This window comes from Saccopteryx leptura, chromosome 4 (genome assembly GCF_036850995.1).
Source record: "Saccopteryx leptura isolate mSacLep1 chromosome 4, mSacLep1_pri_phased_curated, whole genome shotgun sequence".
Classification (NCBI taxonomy): domain Eukaryota; kingdom Metazoa; phylum Chordata; class Mammalia; order Chiroptera; family Emballonuridae; genus Saccopteryx; species Saccopteryx leptura.
Genome location: NC_089506.1, coordinates 124,877,787 through 124,903,960, shown reverse-complemented (window position 1 = coordinate 124,903,960; position 26,174 = coordinate 124,877,787). Strand labels below are relative to the sequence as shown.

Here is a 26,174-nt window from a genome sequence, read left to right as displayed (position 1 = left end):
TAACCCAGCCACCTCTGACCTAACCGTGCCCAGCCTGCTGGAACTCACCACTGAAGACTGAAGGTGCCCAGGGCCATCGGCCTTATCTCACATCATCATCGATGAGCCTAGGGTAGCCATCCAAGTAGCAGGTAAGCTGATCTCATTTCTTATAGACACAGGGGCACTTACTCTGCCTTGCCCAAATATTCGGGTCCTGCTCATCCCTTAAAGATCTCTGTTGTGGCTGTTGAAGGTCTTATTTTCCTCCTCACTTGCCACGGATCCACTGCCTTATCTAATACATGGTGTCTCCTTTACACACTCTTTTTCTTCTCTTGCCTCAGTGCCCCAACCCTATTTTAGGCCAAGACCTACTCTTCAAATCCAGAGCCTTTCTCTCCTTTCACTCCTGTCCTTGGAATTGGCCTTGTTGCTACTCTCGGCCAGCCAGATTTACCCACTCCTATTACAAATTTACCTCTACCACCCAGCATAGTGAATCCCAAGGTTCTCCTGACCACCTCCATGGCTGCAAAACTCCAAGAAAAGCCCCCCTGGTTTCATCTCTCCAGGTTAAAGAAAACAAAAGCTCCATTTCCACACATACCTACAGATGGCCCTTCCAGTCTACCTGAATCATCACCAGAAACCCAGAATTGACATTAAGCTTGAGACAAAAGATTAATATGCTGGAAGCAGTGGTCATGGGACTTGGAGGCTAGCTGCAGAGTGTGGAAATGTGACAACAGTTCCAGTGCCATGCGGACTTTTCCTGGATGTGTGTGACTCCTGCTCCTTGTGACAGTTTTCAGTGGGACTGAAGTGGGGTTGGGTTACATCTGCAGGGAATGTGGAATGGTGATGTGTTAGCATGGACTTGGTGAACATTTTTTTTTTAATTCATTTTAGAGAGGAGAGAGAGTGAGAGAGAGAAGGGCGGGGAAGGAGCAGGAAGCATCAACTCCCATATGTGCCTTGACCAGGCAAGCCTAGGGTTTTGAACTGGCGACCTCAGCATTCCAGGTCAATGCTTTACTCACTGTACCACCACAAGTCTTGGAGAACATATTAAGGACATTCGAAACAGCAAAGACTCTATTATAGATCCTGTTATATTGGCTAAAAATTTGCTTAATGATCTAAAAGGCTTTAATCCCTTTAAATATTAAGACACTTGTTTTGGTATCTGTTAACATTGGCTACACTAATTTTGTGTTTATTCTGTATTTTTCCAATCTGCCTCTGAATTGGAATCTGGGAAATCAGACGAGTGCAAATCTCAGCACATGAACTAAGATTAAAAAATAAAAAAGGGGGATATATAGGAGATAGGCTGTAAACTAACAAAGTCCTTATAGCCTAGGGCTTAGTTTAAAACCAAACTCTTACCCACACCCTTTTAAGACTAAGATGTCCCCACACCCTTGACTGTTGCATGATGTGGGTGGTGCAATCTAATGAGGAATCCCGTTATGCCTCAGATGTGTGACTATATCAGAAACTTCCTTATTTGCATATGGCTCTGCACTATATAATTGAGCAGACCAGGGCTTTGCTCTTGCTCTTGCAAGCTAAAGACCAGGGGTCCCCAAACTTTTTACACAGGGGGCCAGTTCACTGTCCCTCAGACCGTTGAAGGGCCGGACTATAAAAAAAACTATGAACAAATTCCTATGCACACTGCACATATCTTATTTTAAAGTAAAAAAACAAAATGGGAACAAATACAATATTTAAAATAAAGAACAAGTAAATTTAAATCAATAAACTGACCAATATTTCAATGGGAACTATGCTCCTCTCACTGACCACCAATGAAAGAGGTACCCTTCCAGAAGTGCGGCGGGGGCCAGATAAATGGCCTAAGGGGGCTGCATGTGGCACGCGGGCCGTAGTTTGGGGACCCCTGCTAAAGACATTGCAGAGACCTCCCAATCCCATCCTTTTTCTGAGTTTATTTTTTCATTTGGCACTGTTCTCACTCAGGACCTGGACAATTACTAGCCACACTGGTCTGCGGCACATTCTTTCCCCAACTGGGCCAGCTCTTGATCCTGGTCACTGATATAGCATCATCCCTGGGCTGCCAAGCCTAAAGCTAAAGCACTCACTGGAAATGCTAGGATCTTTCCTTAAACCTTCCTAAAGCCATGAATGGGGCTGGGCAGCCTGACACCTGCTCCAGGACCAGGAAGCAGCAGTGGCCTGGCAGGATGTGATCAGACGCTGGGAGCCTGATCAGTGCAGGGAAGGCAGGCTGGTGCGTCCTTGAGGAACTGTGCGTGGTGCTGCAGCCTGAGCAGCAAGGAAGGCAGAGCCTGTGGGAGATGGCTCCGCACAGGACAGAGTCTGAGCAGGCTGCTGAGGGTGGGGTAACAAGTTCGGCCACCAGTAGGAGTCATCACCAAGGACAGAGGACACCACGGTCTTCCCTGTCAGATAAGGGAGTCACAATGTGCTGGGCTGGATGGGGTGTAGTGAAATAACCCATTGCCATGGCCTTGGATGGGAACACAGCCACAAGAAAAGAATGTTTTGCCAAGAGAATTGTTTTGTGACTTGAAGGCAGGTCACTGAAACAGGTCTATGTGACTGTAGGCAGTTGCTGGGCTTTTCTCAGTAAAACATTCTCATAAGATTTCTGTACTTTCCAAGGTTATTCCTTAAGATAAGGAGAGGAATGTTATGGGATCCATAGAAGCAATAGCAATTAATGCCTTCTGATATTATGTTGTTACTAAGCTATCTTGCAGGTGCACTCCATGTATCTTTAAGTAAAAGTTATACTTGATGTTATGCCAATTTCTCAATAAACAAGCTTTTTGAAGTCTTGTGAATAAAATTAGGACACAGCGCGAACTCAGGGCCATTTGCCTGAGCGAGCAGTGGTCCTTTGCTAGTCCTTGATGATTTCATCTGCTGATCTCTCTCTCTGCGCCCCCGACTCACAACAACAATGGGGGCAGGAGTGTGCATGTAGATGGGCAGTACAGACCACAGACATGAAACGTGTATGCATAGAAATACACACGTTTGTTCCCTTGTTCTGTCCACGGAGAGTGTGACAACTCAGCTCAGATGGGGACTCTCCCAGTCTCTAAACTTGGGGTGCCCCCAATAGGAACTGTCTCCTAGAGACAGCTGGCCCAGAACCGTGGCAAGGAGGGCACAAGCTGGCCACAAGTTGGCTGGCAGGAAAGGGTCCTCCATGAGTGAGAGAAGCAGGCAAAGCCCATCAGCTCATGGGGATGACAAGTGATGATGACACCAGACTTCCAGGAAGGAAAGGGAAACCGTGAATTCAAACAGAAACAAATGAATGCACAAGGAGGAACGCAGTGTTCACGCAGCTTCAAAGCAGGGCTTCCAACTACTCATTAACAACAGGAGGGAACGGAGGACCTTGCCCAGAGCTCCAGCACACACGGGCCCAACCTCGTGATGAGGCAGCTGCACAGCAGACATGGGTAGATCAGCCATGTGCCACCTGACAGGACGCCTTGGGAGGGCACAGACCTCCTCGCTGACATTCCTGCCCAGGGGGCAGAACTGAAAGTAAAGCTGGGGAAATATCAAGGAAAACTTGAGATATTCCTGAGTGTCAAGGTCAAAAAGGTTAACGAAAGGCTGAGGACCTGTCCCAGGCTGAATGAGATTAAGTTAAGGGCAATGTTCAGGTGATGCCAGGTCCTTGTGCCATAGGGACATGATGGGGACAAGTGGCAAGCCTGCCTGCCGCCAGTGCTCACAGAGCGGAGCGCCATGGCTGGTGAGCGAGCTGCTCTGGGAGAGACTGTCCTGTGCAGAAAGCACACCTGAGGCTCTACAGGTGCGGCACCATCACTGCTGTGGCTTCCTCTCCAGTGAGGTGGGAAATCCTGCTGCGGACTGCACTTGTGACTTTGGGGTATTTATTTTTTATTTATGTATTTTTTTGTGGCAGAGAGAGTCAGAGAGAGGGACAGATAGGGACAGACAGACAGGAATGGAGAGAGATGAGAAACATCAATTCTTCATTGCAGCTCCTTAGTTGCACATTGAATGATTTCTCATATATGCCTTGACCGAGGGGCTACAGCAGACCGAGTGACCCCTTGCTCAAGCCAGAGACCTTGGGCTCAAGCTGGTGAGCCTTGTTCAAACCAGATGAGCCCGCGCTCAAGCCGGCAACCTCGGGGTTTCGAACCTGAGTCCTTCACATCCCAGTTCGACACTCTATGCACTGCGCCATCACCTGGTCAGGCTTTTTTTTTTTTTTTTTTTGTATTTTTCCGAAGCTGGAAACGGGGAGAGACAGTCAGACAGACTCCCGCATGCGCCCGACCGGGATCCACCCAGCACGCACACCAGGGGCGATGCTCTGCCCACCAGGGGGGCGATGCTCTGCCCCTCCGGGGTGTCGCTCTGTTGCGACCAGAGCCACTCTAGCACCTGGGGCAGAGGCCAAGGAGCCATCCCCAGCGCCCGGGCCATCTTTGCTCCAATGGAGCCTCGGCTGCAGGAGGGGAAGAGAGAGACAGAGAGGAAGGAGAGGGGGGAGGGGTGGAGAAGCAGATGGGCGCTTCTCCTGTGTGCCCTGGCTGGGAATCAAACCCGGGACCCCTTGCACGCCAGGCTAACGCTCTACCACTGAGCCAACCGGCCAGGGCCTTTTTTTTTTTTTTTTTAATAAAAATTAAAATCTAGACTGTGAGACACCACTGAAGATTTGCTGAGTCAGACCTTTAGGATTCTTTTCTTCTTACAGCATTATTGCTAAATCACCACCACAAGGACTGCCTATTCCTTAATAAAAGAAAATATCAAAAATTTTCAACCCGCAAAAACCATACAGCCCTTTTTTTTTTTTTACAGAGACAGAGAGGGAGTCAGAGAGAAGGATAGATAGGGACAGACAGAACACAGAGAGATGAGAAGCATCAATCATCAGTTTTTCGTTGCGACACCTTAGTTGTTCATTGATTGCTTTCTCATATGTGCTTTGACCAGGGCTACAGCAGACTGAGTAACCCCTTGCTCAAGCCAGCGACCTTGGGCTCAAGCTGGTGAGCTTTGCTCAAACCAGATTAAGCCTGTGTTGAAGCTGGCGACCTCAGGTTCTCAAACCTGGGTCCTCTGCATCCCAGTCCAATGCTCTATCCACTGTGCCACCACCTGGTCAGGCCCTTTTGAACCTAAAACCCCACTGGAATTATCACCGAGTATGTTACAACTCTAAACTGCAGAAAACCTTTCAAGACACAATGTCAAACAATCTACCAATTTGCAGGGTCTTTCTCCCCAAGAAGGAAGGAATCCTTTTCATTTTCATAAATCAGAGATTTATGTGAGGGAGGATTCTTTTGGTTTCTTTGCTTTTCTTTTTTGGATGGGGCAAGAGGCAGGTGAAAAACCCCTAGAAAACTTAAGAGCCGCCAGGCCTCCCCAGTATAGAAGGCTCACATCGGCACTCAAGACACCAGCACTGCACAAGCAGGGGCGCACACGTCCTAGGAGCCCATGCCAGGATGAAGAAACCCTGCTGTATAAAACCCAACACGAGTAGTTAAAGAGGGAGAAAATAGAAAGCAGTTGATTAAATTCACCTCTGACAAGGGACAAATGAAGTGGAAACAGTCGGTGGTGACCATAAAAGTCAATTTCAAGCAGCATGGTCACCAGGAGACAGCAGAGACCAAAAAGGCGTCTAAGACAAGCGGCCACAGAAAATGGCACAGCCACTGGGGTGAGGACAGGGGCTGGGCTGCAGGTGGGGAGGCTGAGAGACAGGACTGTCACCCTAAGACACCTCCAAATACTGAGACAGGCAAGTAAAATGGAGTAACTTTTTTCTCAATTCTATTAGAATCTTGTATGATTTTTGTTACTCAAAGTAGATAAAGGAAACTTCTGCTTCTGCTTAGCATGAAGAAAGCTGGGGTGGGGTGGGGGGCAATTCTGGCAACAAAAAAAGCTGAGTAACCTACATGGATACAAAGGAAAACCTGCACCAAAATGGCTCCATGGGCAAATCTCACCAGACTTAAAGAAGAAATAATACCCAATTCCATACAAACTCCTCAGTAAAACAAAAAAGGTGGGGATATTGCTCAACTCATTTAACAAGACCAGCATTATCTTGGTACCAAAACCAAACAAGTACATTGTCATAAAGCTACAGACCAATGTTCCTCAGAAACAGAGATGCAAAGTTCCTTAGCAAAATATGAGCAGTCAGATCCAGCAATGCAGAGAAAAGATGACACAACTGAAGTTTATTCCAGGAATTCAAGGTTGGCTCAACACCAAAACTTAATCAATATAATTCACCATATCAGTAGAATGAAAAATAAAAAAGTCAAGTGACTATCTCAATAGATGCTGAGAAAGCATCTGTGGGAGTAAACATTGACTCTTGACAAAAAGTATCAGCAACTAAGAATAGAAGTGAACATCTTCCTTATAAAAGGCATCTAAAAAAAGCTCCAGCTAATATCCTAATGGTGAGGCCTAATGCCTAATGCTTCCTTCTGGAAAGTCATGCACATGTCCCATCCCAGTTCAGCACTGCACCACACTCACTCACGGAGATGATGACCAGGAACGGGGGCACCTTGTCTTGGGAAGAGGCTGGACTCCTGGCTGTGGAAGGGAGCACCTGTATGCAGGTGTCTGTCATTCAATGTTTCAAAGTGTATATAGCTCCTACTATGTGTAAGATGCAGGGCCAGTGTAAAGGAGAAAATTACATAATCCAATAACCAAGACTGTATTAATTTTTCTTAAAACACTTTCTCGACCACAAATTGTAAGGTCAGAGAACTCCTGAGAGACATGAACCTGTGATGAGCCCCTGCTAGTGCAGGACAGTGTGGGGCACACCTTGTCAGCCCAGAGCCCCACAGAGTAACTTCGGGACTTACCAATCCAGCATTCTAAGCGCGCGCAGGGGGTGGTCTTCACCACATCTGGGGGGTCCACACCAACATTCAGGCACAAAACTAAGGCAACACTGACGGTCTTCATCTGCAAACACAAGAAAAACAAATATTTCCTATGAAACTCAAGGGTACAGCTTTCCAGACACAGTGACAGTGAGTGCCCTGCCAGCCCTGCCTTCACCACCGCCCCTCGCCAGGGCTGCAGAGTGGAATGGCAGATGGTGGGAGAGGTTCTCCTCAGGCTTCCTCATGATGCATTTCCAGAAAGCAGTTTTTGATCAAAAGCATAAACATGTGAAGGCACTTGTAATGTCCAGCCAAGTTACTGTGCAAAACCTCTGCACAAATTTACGCACTCATTAAATAAAATCATTACTTATTTAAACAAGAGAAAAAGGTCATGTTGAGTCTTTGGTTGGCCTCCTCAGCATTGTTTGTATCTTCCATCTTTTGTGGAGTTCGTTCACACCATCAAATGTACACACATCAGTGATTTTTCCTGATCAATTCCCACATACTCTTTACATAGTAAAGATTCATTGTAGCCACATCACTGGATTGCAATACTTCTCTCCTCTGGTGTTTACATGACATGCTACAGCCCATCACCTGAAACATCTTCTGCACACCTGTTCCTCTCCAGTATCCCTCCATTAGGAAATGTCAGTTCACATACCAGACACACACACCAGAAATCTGGACCTCATTTTCCATTCATTCACTTGCTCAACATTTACTGAGCACATACTAGGTGCCAATCACTATTTTTAGGTGCCATCTTTAGGTGCATTAGTAAATCAAAGCAATAAAAATCCCTGTGGGGAGGGGGAGGCAGCATCTCAAACAAGGCAGCCTTCACTCCTCCTCTTCCTGCTCCTGCACCTGGCACCTGCCTTGGACACATTGCTCCAGCTTTTCTATCCCACCACTTACATGCCACCGAAGTCTGTTCTCAACACCATCCCCGCTCCACACCAGTAAGTCTCCTCTGTGCTGCCATGGCTTCCCTGGGATCCGTCCAGCCCCCAGGTCCAGGCTCCACACTAGAGCAGAGGAGGCTTTTAAACACAACAGCCACTGCCCTGTTTTCCACCCATCCCAAGCCTTCCGGATCTAGCCTAAACTGCTCAACATGCTGTCAAAGCCTGGGCTGAGGAGGGACTCACCCGTCTCTCCTCCTCGCACCACAGGTCTTTACACCAGGTTTCAAACTCGGCCATTTATGATCATTTCTGGTTGATAAGGCCTCTGTTTATTAACAGTTTACTCCATACAGGCTCTGTGCCATGCGGTTTGAGCTCTTGGTCCACTTTAAACCTTTGCTGAAGAGACACGGAGGGCATAAGGAGCCAATTGATCCCAGGTCACTGACTGCGGCCTGCTGCAGGTGCAGCTGCTGCTTCCTCTGCACATGTCTGGGGCAGGGCACGACGCAGGCAGCAGGGCCTGCACAACCTTCCAGACACTGCTCCCACCCTGCTCCTCCACCTCGGCTGACATGCTAGACGAGTTACACTCCCAACACCTGCACAACCTGCAGTTAATAAACTAAAAAAAAAAATAAAAATCTAGTAAAATCAATAATTTGTGATTTGATTATTAAAATTATTAGCTCTGAAGCTCCCCGAGTCCCTCAGACAGAAATGCTAGTGGCAACACAAGAATCACCCTTCAGTCCACAAGACGTTCCAGCCCGCCCACTGCCCACCCTGGTGAAGGAGCCAGATGCACAGACAGCAGCTGATTCTCCGTGGCTGCCCTAAGGGAGAGCTGATGGCCAAGGCCCTCAGAGAGCATGGCCTCAGGTGGAAGCCGTGCTCTGTTGAAGACAAGAAAGGTTTCCCACAACTCATCCTTGCTCCTACAAACATACCCTGTCCCACACCTGTGCTATACCTTTTCATAAGACAAGAAATAAAAGCCAAGAATATATTTACACACATGAACTAGAAAAATGTATTTGTCCTATACCTAGCTACCAACATAATCCCACACGCGACAAAAGATATCCGTAAATAGCTTCAAGCCAATCAAATATGCCTGTGTCCGTTCCTCTGCAATTTTTTTTTTTTTTTTTTTTGTATTTTTCTGAAGCTGGAAACGGGGAGAGACAGTCAGACAGACTCCCGCATGCGCCCGACCGGGATCCACCCGGCACGCCCACCAGGGGCGATGCTCTGCCCCTCCGGAGCGTCACTCTGCCGCGACCAGAGCCACTCTAGCGCCTGGGGCAGAGGCCAAGGAGCCATCCCCAGCGCCCGGGCCATCTTTTGCTCCAATGGAGCCTTGGCTGCGGGAGGGGAAGAGAGAGACACAGAGGAAGGAGGGGGTGGCAGGGGTGGAGAAGCAAATGGGTGCTTCTCCTATGTGCCCTGGCCGGGAATCAAACCTGGGTCCCCCGCACGCCAGGCCGACGCTCTACCGCTGAGCCAACCGGCCAGGGCCTGCAATTTTTTTTTTTTTGAGAGGCAAGAAGAGTCAGTAACATCAACCCGCTCCCATATGTGCCTGAGAAATCAAACCAGCAACCTCCACGCTCCAGGATGACACTCCAACCAACCAATCTATCCAGCCAGGGCTTAATTTTTTGAGAGAGAGGAAGGGAGAGAGAAGGGAGAAGGAAAGGAGAGAGTGGGCAGGGGGAAAGGAAAGAGAGGGGAGGGGTAAGGGAAGCATTCATTTGTTGTTCTACTCAGTCACTGGTTGCATCCCACCCCATGTGTGCCCTGATGGGGATGGAAACAACATCATCACTCTTAACTGCACTAACTGGCCAGGGCCACCCCTGCAAATTTAAGTCTGCCTGATTTCAAGCGTGGTGAGTTATAAATTCTTAGCTATACCCTAAAATGTCTTCTTGGTATTTTATTTTCATTTCTATGGTAACCTCATTCCAAAAGTTCTAGATTAATGTTTTTTAATAATAATAGTTATAACATTAAGAAAATGTAAGGGCTATCAATTTAGTGTGCCAAAATCTGCATACTGATACCTAAACTAACCACTTTGGACCTTAACACATTTCTTCTCCAATACAATATAAAGGAAGATGACAGTTATATCCCCAAAGATTAATTTTGAATTTGCAAAGAGTATCATTTTAAGAAACCATAAAGGCCCTGGCCGGTTGGCTCAGTGGTAGAGCATCGGCCTGGCATGCAGGAGTCCTGGGTACCATTCCCGGCCAGGGCACACAGAAACAGCTCCCATCTGCTTCTCCACCCCTCCCCCTCTCCTTCCTCTCTGTCTCTCTCTTCCCCTCCCGCAGCCAGGGCTCCATTGGAGCAAAGTTGGCCTGGATGCTGAGGATGGCTTCATGGCCTCCGCCTCAGGCGCTAGGATGGCTCTGGTCACAACAGAGCAACGCCCCAGATGGGCAGAGCATCACCCCCTGGTGGGCGTGCTGGGTGGATCCCGGTCGGGCGCATGCGGGAGTCTATCTGACTGCCTCCCCGTTTCCAACTTCAGAAAAAAATACAAAAAAAAAAAAAAAGAAACCATAAAACATGAAGTGATCACTGAACATGTGCAACCTCAGCCTTGTCAGTTAATCGTAGTCTCTCCTAAACAACTTTCTTACCCTTAAAAGAAGGGGGTGGGGCAGAAGAGCTCTGAGATACTGAGGATGGATGTCCCTGAGTCTAAAGTTCTGAGCCCAGGACTGCCTGTCCACCCCTAAAGGCCTAGAGTACGCTGCCTTATGACTCGGCCCACCCTGAAGTCTCACCATGACCGTGGACATGAAGTGCAGAGGCTGGGGCAGTCGGGCAGTGGGGCTGGACACTGCATCAGCCTGGGTGCTATGCTCATACCATCCTGTGGTGCCAGATGTGTCTGGAAATGCAGAACTTTCCAGGTTTCTGAGCAGATAGCACGGCACAGTCTACACTTGGGTACAAAGTGGGAGGTCTGGCACAGCCCCTAGACTGGAGACATCACAGCCACCACAGGGAAAGTGCGGACTCCTCTATCTGTGGAGTGAAGAACCCCTCTCAGCACCACTACAGCTGCCATAGCAGCTTTCCCACCAACACAGTGTGGAAGCAGACCCCATGTGCCAGCTGTCTGGATTTCAGAACCGTAGGTAAAGCCTGGGGACCTGGATCACGACCCCACCTGAACACCTCACTAATTATAAACACATCTGGGCCTGTCGCCAGAGAATTTAAAACAGAACCACGTGGGGCTCCCTTCCCAGCTCTGTCCCACGCAGTAGTTTTGACAAACCATGCATCTTTCAAAGACAGCTAGCTGACCAAGTGTCACCGCTAAACCAACCCTGAGTGCAGACTTCCAGGCTTCAGGCACTGGCAGCGGCCCAGTCCAGCCATGAGGCAGGCTGGAGACGTCCCATGCAGTGAAGGTCCAGTCCCTGCACCAAAAGCATGCTTCCTCCTTACAGCTGAGCATGAGGGAGAGACGGACAGCAAGCAGAGTGTGCACATGCCAAGGCACCCGAGGTCCCTGTCTGTCAGGAGCATCAAGCAAACATGGAGTGGAGCCAGAGCTATATGGATGCATAATTTATAGAGAAAGGCGAAAACAGAAACACACTGTGCACGGGCACTGGGGTAGGGGGCGCTGCTGAATAAAAGGAGCCGGGACCCCCGGAGCCTGACCCATATACCGCTAGAGAGAAGGGCAATGCACCAGCAAGGAGCACATCAAGTGGAGTCTCCACAACCAGGACCCCATGCAAACCAGATCTTATCACCAGCGGCAACCAAGGAAACCTGAGAGTCCTCAATTGTATATTCCTTTGTTTGTTTCAGTGGGAACTGGGAGCAAGGGGGCGGGGCTAGGATGTATGAGCTCCATCCATTACCTTGAGCCAGAAGCCTCATTGAGGTTTAAGCATCTTTTTCTTTTCTTTTTTTTTTTGTGGCCAAATCCTGTCTTTCACTGCTTTTAAAACCCACCCCACTCCTGTAAAACAGCCTGATGAAAAGGAAGAGACTAAGGTAACTTTTCAACAAGGGGATGAGAGAGCCCAGCCCACCATCACTTTTACATGTACACAATCCTCCCCAATCACTTGGGAGGTGGGAGCAAGTCTGCTTCCACCATCGTGGGCCCTGGAGAAACCCTGGGCTCTAAGAAGCAAACTAAAGAACCGCATACAAAGTAGGGTTATTGTAGAGACAGACCACAGTGGCCTTAAAGAAACTAGAGAAATCTGTCCTGGCCGGTTGGCTCAGTGGTAGAGCGTCGGCCTGGCGTGCAGAAGTCCCGGGTTCGATTTCCGGCCAGGGCACATAGGAGAAGTGCCCATTTGCTTCTCCACCCCCCCCCTTCCTCTCTGTCTCTCTCTTCCCCTCCCGCAGCCAAGGCTCCACTGGAGCAAAAGATGGCCCGGGCGCTGGGGACGGCTCCTTGGCCTCTGCCCCAGGCGCTAGAGTGGCTTTGGTCGCAACAGAGCAACGCCCCGGATGGGCAGAGCATCGCCCCCTGGTGGGCAGAGCGTCGCCCCCTGGTGGGCGTGCCGGGTGGATCCCGGTCGGGCGCATGCGGGAGTCTGTCTGACTGTCTCTCCCTGTTTCCAGCTTCAGAAAAAGAAAAAATAAATAAATAAATAAATAAAAATAAATAAAAGAAACTAGAGAAATCCCCTGTTAAAGGCATTCTAAGGGAATCTTTTTGTGATTCCTCGAGAAGTAAGTGGTCTCCCTGGCGCCACCCTGCACACATGGACTTTGACAGGGGTTCTGCAAACAATGAGGCCCCACAGGTGCCAGACAAGCCAGTCTACTCTCATGAACGATCTGAGGGGGGTCGGAATGGCTCCTCTGCCTTTTCTCATAACACCTTACAGAGTGATATTAATATACGTTTATATCCAATTAATTACTCAGTCCCCTAACCTAAAAACGAAAAGAAATTCTTGTCTCAGAAGGATAAAGAAAGATGTAAGAATACTTATCTGTCTGAGATATATACACCCACAGATTTTCTCTAAATAACTCGGCAAAGTGCAAACATGGCAGATCTTACTCTATTGAAACCCCAGGGTCTGACCAGAAGGGTGTAATTGCATGGCAGGTGCTTAGCTTTAGAAACATGATTTCAGGCTGCACACCTCTGCTGGTGAGTCCACTGGGAAACAGGTGACCTGTGTGGTGGTTAACTAGACCCAACAAAGCTGTTAAAAGAGGCACAATTCAGCGTGGGATATAACCTGACAGAACCTGGATGAAAAGAGGGCACAGCACCGTATCAATAACTATTGTTCCAAATGTGTAACACACACATGCAGAGGACATGGGAGGACAGTGCAGGGTGCCTCATGCTGTGGGCCACTGAGGAGTAGAAAGGCTGGGCGTTTTCCTCTTCCTCCTTCTCTCCTCTTGGCTCCTGGCCCTTCTGCATATTTTCTAACATTCTACCATAAACACATGTGATTTTTATAAGCACGGGGGGGGGGGTAATAAAGATGATGTTACCACAACCGTCAGGAGCTTTTTATGCATGTGCATGTACATATACATAACTTTTACTACACTCTGAAGAGAAAGAAAGGAACTTGTTCAGTGAGCTGAAGCTTAGAGCAGTATCCATGACAATAAGTGAGCAGGGCAGTGAGAAAACAAGTGCGGGTGACCGCACATGGGCCTGAGAGAAGATCATCCCCCTCTGGACAGCGCTACCACCCAGGTGACTGCACAAGGGCCTGAGAAACAACCAGACCTCTCTGGACAGTGCCACCACCCAAGTGACCACACGCAGGCCTGAAGCACGTCTTGTCCCCCTCCGGACAGCACTGCTACCCAGGTGACCACATACAGGCCTGAGACAGATCATCCCCCTCCAGATAGCACACCACCCAAACAGAAGAGCCCTTGCCCTGCAAAGCCAGTGCTGCCGCTGGCCCCATCTGCTTTCCTCCACCTTCCCCTGCAGGACATCAGACAAAGCCCACTGCCAAGTGCTTCTACAGGGACACGAGACTTTCTGAGTCAGCACATGGATTGATTTCAAGGCTGGCTAGAGATTTCTTTCATCTGAAAGAACCCTGGGCTGCTTCACAACTCCCAATGAAAACTGTGTTAGCAGCACCACCATGGGACTGAGCACTCACTCAGGACTAATTCTTCTTCCACTCTTCATTATCCAGCAATATGTTACCTGTGGCTCAGACTTCATAAGAACAGTCCCCAGGTAGACTGAACTGCACAGAGCTCCTCGGCCAGCTGAGGGAATGCACTGAGCTGGCTGACCGCCTTGGTCATAGGCACTGCAAACGTGGATGTCCAAGGACACTGAGGGGGCTATTTTCCCCCTCTACCCTCCAGCCTCTAGGTTGGACAAGGCCCACAGTGCCAGGTGGAAGGTAAAGTGGATGCTGTATAGACCGTCAAGGCTCCAGCATGGCTGAGCAGCTGCTTTCAAGGAGACGAGCCAATGACAATGACTGACCCTCACGTGGAACAGAAGATGAGGCAGGGAAACAATCCAGGAAGCTGAGCGAAATAACAGGCCTGCAGAGACATGGCAAGAGGGGAAGGCAGGAGCAGTAGGAAAAGGAAGGTCCCCCCATGTCAAAGCGCATGGGGATGGCTGCGCTGCGCAGTGGGCAGAGGAAAGAGGCCGATCCAAGGTCCCACTCAGCTGAAATGCTGCAGTGAGCCACCCCATGAACACATCCCACGGGAACCTGCAGTGGACACCTGCTATCTGTGGTTCCCACACGATTCAATATCTCCTGTACTTCTTGATCACCCCTGACACCTGGACCTACTTCCCAAAGTAGGAAACAAGCAATTGTGACTGTATACTCTTGAAGCCAAGGGGCCACCATGGGGCCTGTGCTCCTCGAGGCAGATGCACCGCCCAGAGATCAGGCTCTGAATCCAGATAAGCAGCAGCTCCACAGGGGTGAAAGACAACAGCAGCTGGCACTGGGAAGAGCAGGGCCTCCAAGCCTCCTCCCAAAGTCCCCGCTGTTTTAGCAGCTACAGAAGCCCCTTGGGGTCTCTGTCACCTCAGGGTCTGGCTCTGGGGCCTCCTCTTGTTTAACCTCGCTGGCAGGGATCCTGACATCTGGAACCAAGAATTGCTAAGGTTCTTCAGGGAAGAAAACATTCAGAAGACAAAAATCATCATGAGATGTCACACCATGGCCATCCATAATAATCACCAACCCAGCATTATCACAGCAGGGGACTGAAGACACAAAGAGGTTCAAGGCGCTGTGGTGCCACAAGTGGACATTTAGCTCCAGTTTCACGTGGACTGGCTGGCCATGTATAAGAGAGGAAAGAGATGATGGAAGCTCACAGTGTAACTATCACTAACTGTCACTATCTGGAAATTTCCTAGGCCCTGAAGAAACTCAGTCTGAAGGTACCTCATGGTTATTTGGATCTAAAACTGGTGCTGGCAACTCCTTCCTTTCTGGGCCACAGGTCTGGGGGTGAAGCAGTTCAGAGGGTCACAGCAGGAGGGCCAAGGACAGTCAAAGAAAGCCAGCAGCAGGCCCTGGAGCACATGGAGCAGGGACGGACAGGCTGCTGGGGAACAGGCAGGCTGCCTATGGCCCTCTCTGCCACCAACCAAAGAACGAGGTTCAGCAAGCCTCATCTTAACAAAACAGTGTCAGCACTCCCACCATGATCCAATTATTCAATGGAATTCTAAAGGAGAAGCTGCCCCAGGACACAGCCAAAAGTGGAGAGCATTACAAACATGAAAACAAATAGCAGCAGTCTGATTTACTCCACAGTCCTGCAGACAGAGGTGACAGCACACCAATACCCTCTGGGGATTGTAGCCAAGGACACTGTGGTCTGCCATCCAGCACAAGACGCAGGGCAGCACAGCGCCACAGCGGTCCCATGCCTCTGCAGTGGGGCCATTCAGCCTCAACAGAGGCACTTCCGCAGCCTGCCCAGCACTGCACACATTTCTTCCTGACATTCTTGCAACTCCAACTGCCAAAAATATTTTTCTTTTAATGCTCCCTATCTGCTCTGCTCTCAGAAACGGCTGCAGAGGCACACAGCACACCCCGATGAGGCAGGCTGCACTCCATCAACACCGGGTGCCGCCGTGGAACAAGCCGAGACCTCATCTAGGAACACGGGTCTGCAAATATGATGGGTTTTTCTGCCAAGACAACCAAGCATAAGAATCAAACATTCCTGAAGGAGCCATAAAAATCATTAATAATTCCAACAAAACATTATTTAAAAGAAAAGGAAGGAAAGCAAACTAGATTTAGTGCTGGTGGCAAAAAAATCCTTTCTTGATAGAGTAATTTTAAAGAAAAATCCAAGCTAGGCCTCATAAACACATTTAGATTGGTTATTTTTTTTCTTTAAAAACACAGAACCAATTTCAAAAATGACATCCTTCAGGAATCATTTCCAGCATGAATCAAGGCAAGAACTCTGCACTATAGAAGGCAGGCCCCATCAGGGGGGCCACCCTCTGTCCCCACGGTCAACCAAGCAGGCCTCCCTGACTGCAGGTCCAGGCCCAGTGAGTGTTTACTCTTGGTTGGCCCCTCGTGGACTGCAGTGTGGCCACCACATGAACCTTGTCATCTCTGAAGCCCTAGCACTGGGGCCCTTGCTGGTATGAAGAAGGTCCTGGACAAGCATGGGAAAGGAGTGTCCGGCTCATTCATTAGGCAGATGACGATGAAGGACCTCCCCTCACTACTTCAGCAGTAACTCGGGGGAGGGCTCCACAAAGACCAAAAAGGACGTCCGTATTCTTCTCAAGTCCTGTGCGGAGAGAAAAGTAGAGACGGACACTGACCTCGACACTGAGTACAGAGGCTGGCTGAAATGAATGCCATGTCAATGAAGCTTGGCACTGAGCAGCCAGGGTCATCTGCACCCACTTGGTTCCTGTTGAAGGGTTCTACAGAAATGCGAATGCATGTTAAATGTAAGCATAAAAAGAAGGCACAACTGGTAGAGATTCTGAATATTCATTTCAAATGTCTTCACCAAATGCCTCTGGCATCAGATGTAGTCATGAGTTTAAGGGGTACTTCTCAATGTGTAAGTCCAGGGAAGGGAAGACAGGTAAGAGATTCTCCCAGAAATCCTCAAAAGAAAGGCTCAGAACTCGTCGACCTGAGAGAACTGGGGAGGATTACTTAGCAAGGAGCAATCATTGGACCTGAGTCTGCACAGAGTTCTCAGACCAACAGAAAGCACAGGGCAGAACCATGGCCAGTTCCCGGGAGGCAGGGTCACTTGTCTACAGAATGGTGTGTGTAGGTCCCTGGGTCTGGAGAACTGTGTTGATGGTTATATACTGGAAAATTTAAATTGTTCTTTGACACTTTTTATAAATACACACATGTACTAATATATGTTATTTCCCCCTTAAAATTTCCACCCACATGTGGCCTTACATCTTTGACAATGATTTTCAAATTTGCTTAAATTTAATGTCAAGGGATAGTACCTCCATGCATAACCAGACACGGACCTCAGAGAAAGCTAGTCCCAAGGAGAGTGCTGAGACCCAGATGGCTCAGCTGGAAGGAGACAATCAGACTTCCAATCCAAACATCCTCGCCCCTCTAGACTAAACATCTAGTTTGCAAGACATGCAGGGGACAAAGATACAAATTAAATGACACCATGAAAACACAATCAGCAAAACCTAAATTTGGGGCATTCTCCAACACAACAAGCCTGGACCCTTCTGCAAAACATTAATGTTGGTTAAAAAAAAAGTTCTAAATTTAGAAAAGGCCCTGGCCGGTTGGCTCAGCGGTAGAGCGTTGGCCTAGCGTGCGGAGGACCCAGGTTCGATTCCTGGCCAGGGCACACAGGAGAAGCGCCCATTTGCTTCTCCACCCCTCCGCCGTGCTTTCCTCTCTGTCTCTCTCTTCCCCTCCTGCAGCCGAGGCTCCATTGGAGCAAAGATGGCCCAGGCGCTGGGGATGGCTCTGTGGCCTCTGCCTCAGGTGCTAGAGTGGCTCTGGTTGCAACATGGCGACACCCAGGATGGGCAGAGCATCGCCCCCTGGTGGGCAGAGCGTCGCCCCATGGTGGGCGTGCCGGGTGGATCCCAGTCGGGCGCATGCGGGAGTCTGTCTGACTGTCTCTCCGTTTCCAGCTTCAGAAAAATGAAAAAAAATAAAAAAAATAAAAAAAATAATAATAAAAATAAATTTAGAAGAGACTAAAAACATATAAACAAATGTAATGAGTAGGATGTTGGCTTTTAGAACCAGCCACAGAAGACGTTGATAGAGAAGACATCCTGGACTGCTGGAGATTGTGAGTATGGCTGATGGCAAGATGACGCTGTGAGTGATGTGCTTTTCTTGGGTGAGCAGTCCTGGGTACGGGGGATGTCCATAGGAGGATCTGGGGGAAGAGCAGGAGACGTGCCACTTAATTTCACATGATTCAAAAACAAACAAGAACGTGAGCTGTGCTGGTACTTACATGCCCTTTCACCCCTCCTCGTGGTATAAAAGGTCATGAGAGTGAAGCCTGAAGAAACCAAGCCCAGAATCCAAGCAGAACATATCACTTGAAACTAGTTCACAGAGACTAAAAGTGCTTCGGGACAAGTTCTGCAACCTTTCTGAACCACTGTACTCAGCAGCTGCACGAGGGCTGCCCCACGTAGACACTGTGCAGGCAGCAGTACCCAGCCCCACCCCCAGCCACATGGATGCAGAAAACATCTGCTCTACCTCCTCTGGATGTCAGTGCCAGTGTTTTCCCTGACCCTGGAGCCCCTCTGTGCTCACCTCAGGCCCCTGTGGGGTGCCACCCCCCACATCAGCCCTCCCCACCCTGGCCTCAGCATTGCTGCTACTGCTGGGCACAGCGTCAGTGTCTGCTGCAAAAAAACTGCTCTATCAGTTTCTGCTCAGCTGTGCCGGGTGCGTGAGTTCCACGCTTGGTTTCAACAGCACAAAAAACCATGTTTTAACCTGATTACAAACCCCCTGTAACATCGACCCAAACACAGTGCCAAACAAGAGTTAGCAGGAGACAGACGACAAGCAGAAACCTGATCTGTGGTTACTGCACTGCTCAGGGCCTCACAAAAGGAGCCATGAAACTGGCACCTCTGGACCCCCAACCAGAGTTGCTAAAACGTCAGAGTATTCATCCGCTTCTAAGAGCAACTTACATGCACTCTGAGAAAATATTTGATAAACCTGTGATAAAATGGCCAGTCCCTGCCAAACTCCACCTCTGCCAATTCAACCTCTACAAGACTCCATTTAACTAAAAATAAAAGGTCAGCAACAGCAATGTGTTCAAATTGCATGCACTTTTCTCCAAAATGCTTTCCAGACAGGATATTCTAAATACCAACAGCACCATTGAGGGAAAAAAGAATAAAGTTAAAAAGTCACAAATGTGAGAAATGAGCTAAATAAAATACAAGCCTGTGATGGGGTGCCCTCCCATCACAGAGAAGCACCCTGCATGGCCCCCTACTGAGCCGTGTACCTGAGATGTACTGGCCCAGAGGAGGACCCAGAGCTGTGAAGGCAACACCTCAAATAGAAAGGTGGTCCTAACAGGGCCCGCTGGCCTTGACAAACTAGGGAAATTAAAGGAAGAGAGGAAATTCAAGAAGAATCTTGTAAAACAGATGTAGCCAAAAAGATAAACAAACTTCTTTTCAACTCATTATTTTTTAAGATTTTATTTATTCATTATAGAGAGGAGAGAGACAGAGAGACAGAGAGAGAGAAGGGGAGAGGAGCAGGAAGCATCAATTCCCATATGTGCCTTGACCAGGCAAGCCCAGGGTTTTGAATCGGCAACCTCAGCGTTTCCAGGTTGACGCTTTATCCACTGCACCACCACAGGTCAGGCCTCAACTCATTTTTTTAACATTTGCAAAGTACTGACAGGTTGATCCTGCATGATGGATTGCCACCTCACCTCACCGAGGATGCTGTGAGAGGGAGGACCAGGCAGGAGTGTGGCTGCCTTACAGTGAAATGGAAATACCAATGACCTGAATTGTACACAAGAGACCTGCCCCACACCAATGGCCCCGGAGGACAGCAGTGTCCAGAAACTTTTTTTAAAAACTGATTGATTTTAGAGAGAGAGGAAGGGAGAGAAAGAGCTTTTAAAAGTCTGACAGTTCTAGCATCCTCTCCATCACCTGAGTAACTTGCAGGCTACTGTAACTTCAAAGGCAGAAAGACCAGGTACACCTCTACCTTATTGTACTAAACACATGTAAACAAAACAAAGTGTCATGACATCAAACCCTTTTGCCTATACCAATAAAATAATTTTGGGAAAAAAAAGTGATACGATCTCAAAGAGAAGATTAAGGCAGCAATTTCAAACCTTTTTCTTCTCATGATGCACGTAAACTAATTACTGAAATTCTGCAGCACACAAAAAACATATTTTTTTCCATCTGACAAAAATAAACACACTGCTCACAAAAACTAGGGGATCAGGGAACGTGTAGATACTCCAGTACTTTCAGCCTTTTGTATACTATAATGCATTTCAGCAATGAAATAAAAGTTGGATTTGCGTCTCATTTGCATAATCAACTTTCTTTGACTTGTCAGTTGCTTTTCTGATGTTCTTGTTTAATAAAAAAATCAAATGCTTCTTTTTTTAATCACTTCATATTCATTTTGAAATAACCCCTAATTTTTGTGAGTTTATAATTTTGAGTGATTTACAAAAAAATAATACAGTGGTACCTTGAGATACAAGTTTAATTTGTTCTGTAGCCGAGCTCGTAAGTCAGTCAACTTGTATATCAAACAAATTTCTCCCATTTAAAATAACTGAAATAGGTTTAATCAGTTCCAGCCCTGTGAAACATCCCAAACCATCCTAAATTATGAAAAGACATGTTTTTAATTAAGAAACACACATGTATACTTTACCAATGCATAACAAAATATATGAAATAAAAGAAAAAAGTGTTATTCAGTACTGTATTCTTACCTTGGAGACAGACGGAGGTGAATGGCGGAGGAGGGAGGAAGGGATGCAGGCACTGTAGACACGTAAACTAAAACTGCACTTTCTTAACACTACATGTAAACTAAAACTGCATTTTCTTTGCTTTAAACAAAACTAAAACTGCACTTTCTTTACTTAAAATGAAACCACAAAAACTTAATTGTAAAAAAATGCACTTTCTTAACTTTAAACTTAACCTAAGCTTAACATTATGTATTTTTCACTTAATCATCACCTGCTTTTGCCTTTTTGGCTGCACTTTCGGCACTTTCACTTGCAGGACTTTTGAATAAAAATCTATCCAAAGATGTTTGCTTTTGCCTGCCTTTTAAAATGTTGTGGAAATGTGACAAATAAGTGTCATTAAAAAGTGCTGAAGCACGACTAGTTGAAACTTTCTCTGGGTGTTTTTTGTTTTGTTTTGTTTTGTTTTGTATTTTTCTGAAGTTGGTAACAGGGAGGCAGTCAGACAGACTCCCGTATGTGCCCGACCGAGATCCACCAGGCACGCCCACCAGGGGGAGATGTTCTGCCCATCTGGGGTGTTGCTCTGTTGCAACCAGAGCCATTCTAGCGCCTGAGGCAGAGGCCACAGAGCCATCCTCAGCGCCTGGGCCAACTTTGCTCCAATGGAGCCCCGGCTGCGGGAGGGGAAGAAAGAGACAGAGAGGAAGGAGAGAGGGAGGGGTGGAGAAGCAGATGGGTGCTTCTCCTGTGTGCCCTGGCCGGGGATCGAACCCGGGACTCCTGCACACCAGGCCAACGTGCTACCACTGAGCCAATGGGCCAGGGCCAAACTTTCTCTGGATGTTTCTTTTCAATGAAACTTGAAAGCTTCTCCCACATTGCCAGCATGTCTTTAATTTCACTTGTAGAAGTCACTTCCTCCGATTCCACCTCTTCCTCACTACTAATCTCTGGCAGAAGCTCCATATGTTGCATCATCTGTAGCTCCTTCAATTCCTCAGTTGCAAGTTCCTCCTCGTGTTCCTCAACGAGCTTGTTTACATCACCCTCATCTACTTCCAGACCCACTGACTTTCCGAGGGACACAATCTCCTCCAACGTTTCTACCTTGGTCTCAAGTCTCTGGTTCAAATCCTTTGAAGTCCCTGTCTGCAACAACATCAGGCCATAACTTTTTCCATGCCGAGTTCAAGGTTCTTCTTGTAACCTCTTGCCATGCCCAGTCAATAATGAATAAATATATCACGATGATGTAGTGATCTTTCCAAAACTCTCGAAGGGTTAAGATTTGTACTCTCAGTCACCTCAAAGCAGCAGGTGGAACAAGTGCTTTGTGCAAAGCTTTTTAAAGTTGGAAATGACCTGCTGATCCATAGGTTGCAAGGCTGAAGTCATGTTGGGTGCAAGGTAGAGGACTTTCACGAATTTGAACTCATTAAGAATGTCTTTTTTTTAATTATTTTTATTTATTTCTTTATAGAGGGAAGAGAATGTGTGTGTGTGTGTGTGTGAGAGAGAGAGAGAGAGAGAAAGGGGGGAGGAGCAGGAAGCAACAACTCCCATATGTGCCTTGACCAGGCAAGCCCAGGGTTTTAAACCAGTGACCTCAGCATTCCAGGTCGATGCTTTATCCACTGTGTCACCACAGGTCAGGCGAGAACATCATCTTCAAGACCAGGTGGTGGGCTGGAACATTTTCAAGGATTAGTAATGCTGTCATCAGGAGTTTATTTTCTTGAAGATTTTTCTTGAAGATATTTCTTCACTGCGGAACCAAAGACGAGATTTACTCATTCAATAAAAAACTGGCGCGTAACCCATGCCCTAGCATTGGCGCACCACATAACCTGCAATTTTTCTTTAAGAATCTTGTGAGTATTCAAGACTCGAGGATTTTCGGAATGATATATTAGCAGTGGCTTTACTTTACAGTCACCGCTAGCATTTGCACACAATGCAACGGTCAGACGGTCCTTCATGGGTTTATGGCCTGGCAGCTTCTTCTCCTCTGCAGTGATGAAAGTCCTCCAGGGCACTTTTTTCCAAAACAATCCTGTTTCATCACAGTTGAACACTTGTTGGGGGATGTAGCCTTCCTTTGCAATGAGCACTGCAAAACATGCGATGTACTCCTCAGCTGCATTAACGTCAGCACTCGCAGCTTTACTATGCCTCACCACCAAGTGAATGCTAGATCTCTTCTTGAGATTTTCAAACCAGCAGTGACTTGCCTTAAACCAGTGGTAGTCAACCTGGTCCCACTGCCCACTAGTGGGCGTTCCAGCTTTCATGGTGGGCAGTAGTGGAGCAACCAAAGTATAAATAAAGACAGATTTAACTAGAGTAAGTTGTTTTATAAAGATTTATTCTGCAAAACTTAGCAAAAATCTGACATAAAGTACTTGGTAAGTAATTATTATTATATGTTTTAACTTGCTATAACTCTGCTTTATAAATTTTATAAAGTAAAGTTACTTCCTTACTTTATAAATCATCATTATTGTGGAACCGGTGGGTGGTTAGAAAATTTTACTACTAACAGAGATACAAAAGTGGGCAGTAGGTATAAAAAGGTTGACTACCCCTGCTAAGCGTATCTTCTGCTGCCTCTTTTGAGGTTGATGGTTCTTTCTTCTTCAAGTTGCTGTAAATAATACATGCCTTTTCGCATATACAGTCTCCGTCACTGTATCTCCTGCCAGCTCTTTCTCTTTCACCCACACCAGCAGAAGCTTCTCCATTTTTTCATGGATATTTGTCCTTAATTGGGACAGAATTGTAGTTCCTTTTGTTGGATTTGCACTTTTGATGGCATCCTTTTGTTTAAGGATGGTACAGCCTGACCTGTGGTGGCGCAGTGGATAAAGTGTCGACCTGGAAATGCTGAAGTCGCCAGTTCGAAACCCTGGGCTTGCCCGGTCAAGGCACATCTGGGAGTTGATGCTTCCAGCTCCTCCCCCTTTCTCTCTCTCTGTCTCTCCCTCTCCTCTCTAAAATGAATAAATAAATAAATTAATTTTAAAAAAAAAGGATGGTACAAATTGTAGATGTATTATGGTCGTACAGCCTTGCCAGTTCAATCACTCATACACCACGCTCATGTTTTTCTATTATTTCTTGCTTTATTTATTCTATTGACATCATTCTCTTCTTCTCACCACTGTCCTTTACACTCACTTTCTTCGGCCCCATGATAGCACACAAAAAATGTTAGTAAAAAATGCAAAAATGATGCAAGAATGAATACAGCGCACAAGGTTCTACTTGATTCTGCGGGTAACATGTGAGAAAGAATGAGATGCTAGTGTTGTGCTGCCGATACTGGACCCATGCGCCAACGCGCCAACTAGCGGCAGCTTCCCGAATCATGACTCGTATCTCGGAATTTCGCTCGGATCTCGAACAAAAATACAGACCGAGTCTCAGCTCATATCTTAAAAAATTCATATGTTGGTCTGCTCATATCTCAAGGTACCACTGTAATTATCCTTTTTGCTCCACAATGATTTTTAAAAAAATCAGAGGCCTATACTTGTATATAAGGATTTCTGGGCCCTGGCCGGTTGGCTCAGTGGTAGAGCGTCGGCCTGGCGTGCAGAAGTCCCAGGTTTGATTCCCGGCCAGGGCACACAGGAGAAGCGCCCATCTGCTTCTCCACCCCTCCCCCTCTCCTTCCTCTCTGTCTCTCTCTTCCCCTCCCGCAGCAGAGGCTCCACTGGAGCAAAGATGGCCCGGGCGCTGGGGACGGCTCCTTGGCCTCTGCCCCAGGCGCTAGAGTGGCTCTGGTCGCAACAGAGCAACGCCTCGGAGGGGCAGAGCATCACCCCCTGGTGGGCGTGCCGGGTGGATCCCAGTCGGGCGCATGCGGGAGTCTGTCTGACTGTCTTTCCCCGTTTCTAGCTTCAGAAAAATACAAAAAAAAAAAAAAAAGTATTTCTGGTACCAAGAATTAACGATCAGATGCAACCTTATTGAGCAACATGACCAATAAGATATAGTGCTATCATATAGCCTCCTATTTATGGTTCAAGACGAGGCATCACATCAGACAGCTATTGTTGTGTTGGCTGCCGTCATTTTTTTAATTTGACAATCTAAAGGAAAAGAGGTCAGTGGCCCTGACGAACAGTCAGGTATTGCATGTTTTAAAAATTCCTGAGGCACATGGATTGACAATCACTAGATTAAGGTATAGAACTGAATGTGTCTATGCCAAACCTGGATGCCTCTCACCCCTGAGAACTACCAACCCACCAGTGAATCAGAGTAAAAAATGGTAACTAGACAGGGCTATAGTGAGTTCACGCACCATCGGTGTTCTCTCTCTTTTCTGACTCTCAGAGCTGAAGTGGACTCTTCCTGAAGGTTCTCTAACTTCTGAAATGCACATAAGCAAAAATGAAGATGGGGCGGCTGTCACAAGAACAGATGTTGCAGGGTTATCTCTAAGCACTTTGGGGGTTAGAAATCCCACTCACTAACTGGCAGTTTACCACGGAACCAAGTGCAACCCATGTTCATTAACATTTCATGATTCTCCACACTGGAGAAACACAGGAAGAGAAGAGCCACCGCGTGATGGATATTTTTAATTAAAACATTCAGTTTTCCATAACAGCTAATTCTCTGTGCTGAGTGCCAAAGCCCTCAGACAAGCTCCTGCACACAGAGGCCAGAACACTGTTGTGATTTAGGGAGAAGAGGGACAGGCCAGAGTAGTGGCTCCTGCATTGGGTCACACAGCTGAGGGGTGTGGCTCTGCCCAAATGCAAGCACTTCATGCAAAACTCACACTGTGAGAACTTTAGCCCAGAAAGGTGCCACCTGGGTGGTAGGAAACACTGGGGTCAAGCAAGAAGCTGGGGTCACCTCTGAAAAGGTCACTAATCTCACGTTCTTATCTATAAACCATCAGCTTTCCACAGTCAGACTCAGAACCCCTTTATTCTTTTAAAAACTATGGAGGATCTCAAAGAGTCTGCCAATAATAACTACCAATATTTACCTCATTCCAAGTTAAAACTGAGGACTTTTTCATTTTTATTAATTCATTTAAAATTAACAATTACAAAAAAATTAACAATTACAAACCTAATCTAGGTTAACATAAATGACACATTTTGATTAAAAAAAAACACACAAAAAAAAAACACAAAGAAACTATCTTCCCAAAACAAAAAAACTTTAGTGAGAAGACAGCAATGGAATTCATTTCTGTGAGTGGCTTTGCTGTCTGGCTGTGATGTCACGACATTCCCTGCTTGCTTCTGTTCCCAGTCAGCTGCCTTGTTCTTCTGACGCACATGAGGAAAATCCAACCTCGCATGAATATGTAGCGACGAATCTACACATAGCCTTTCCAAAT

At 47.3% G+C, this 26,174-nt stretch overlaps 1 protein-coding gene across 1 annotated transcript in view; it reads right to left on the bottom strand.

The window, feature by feature from the left end:
* Positions 1–26,174, bottom strand: part of RPTOR (regulatory associated protein of MTOR complex 1) — a 237,071-nt gene that overhangs the window by 162,569 nt on the left and 48,328 nt on the right. Inside the window, exon 2 of the mRNA XM_066381484.1 lies at positions 6,885–6,987. Coding sequence (XP_066237581.1) covers positions 6,885–6,987 — 103 coding nt within the window. The remainder of the gene's footprint in view (positions 1–6,884; positions 6,988–26,174) is intronic.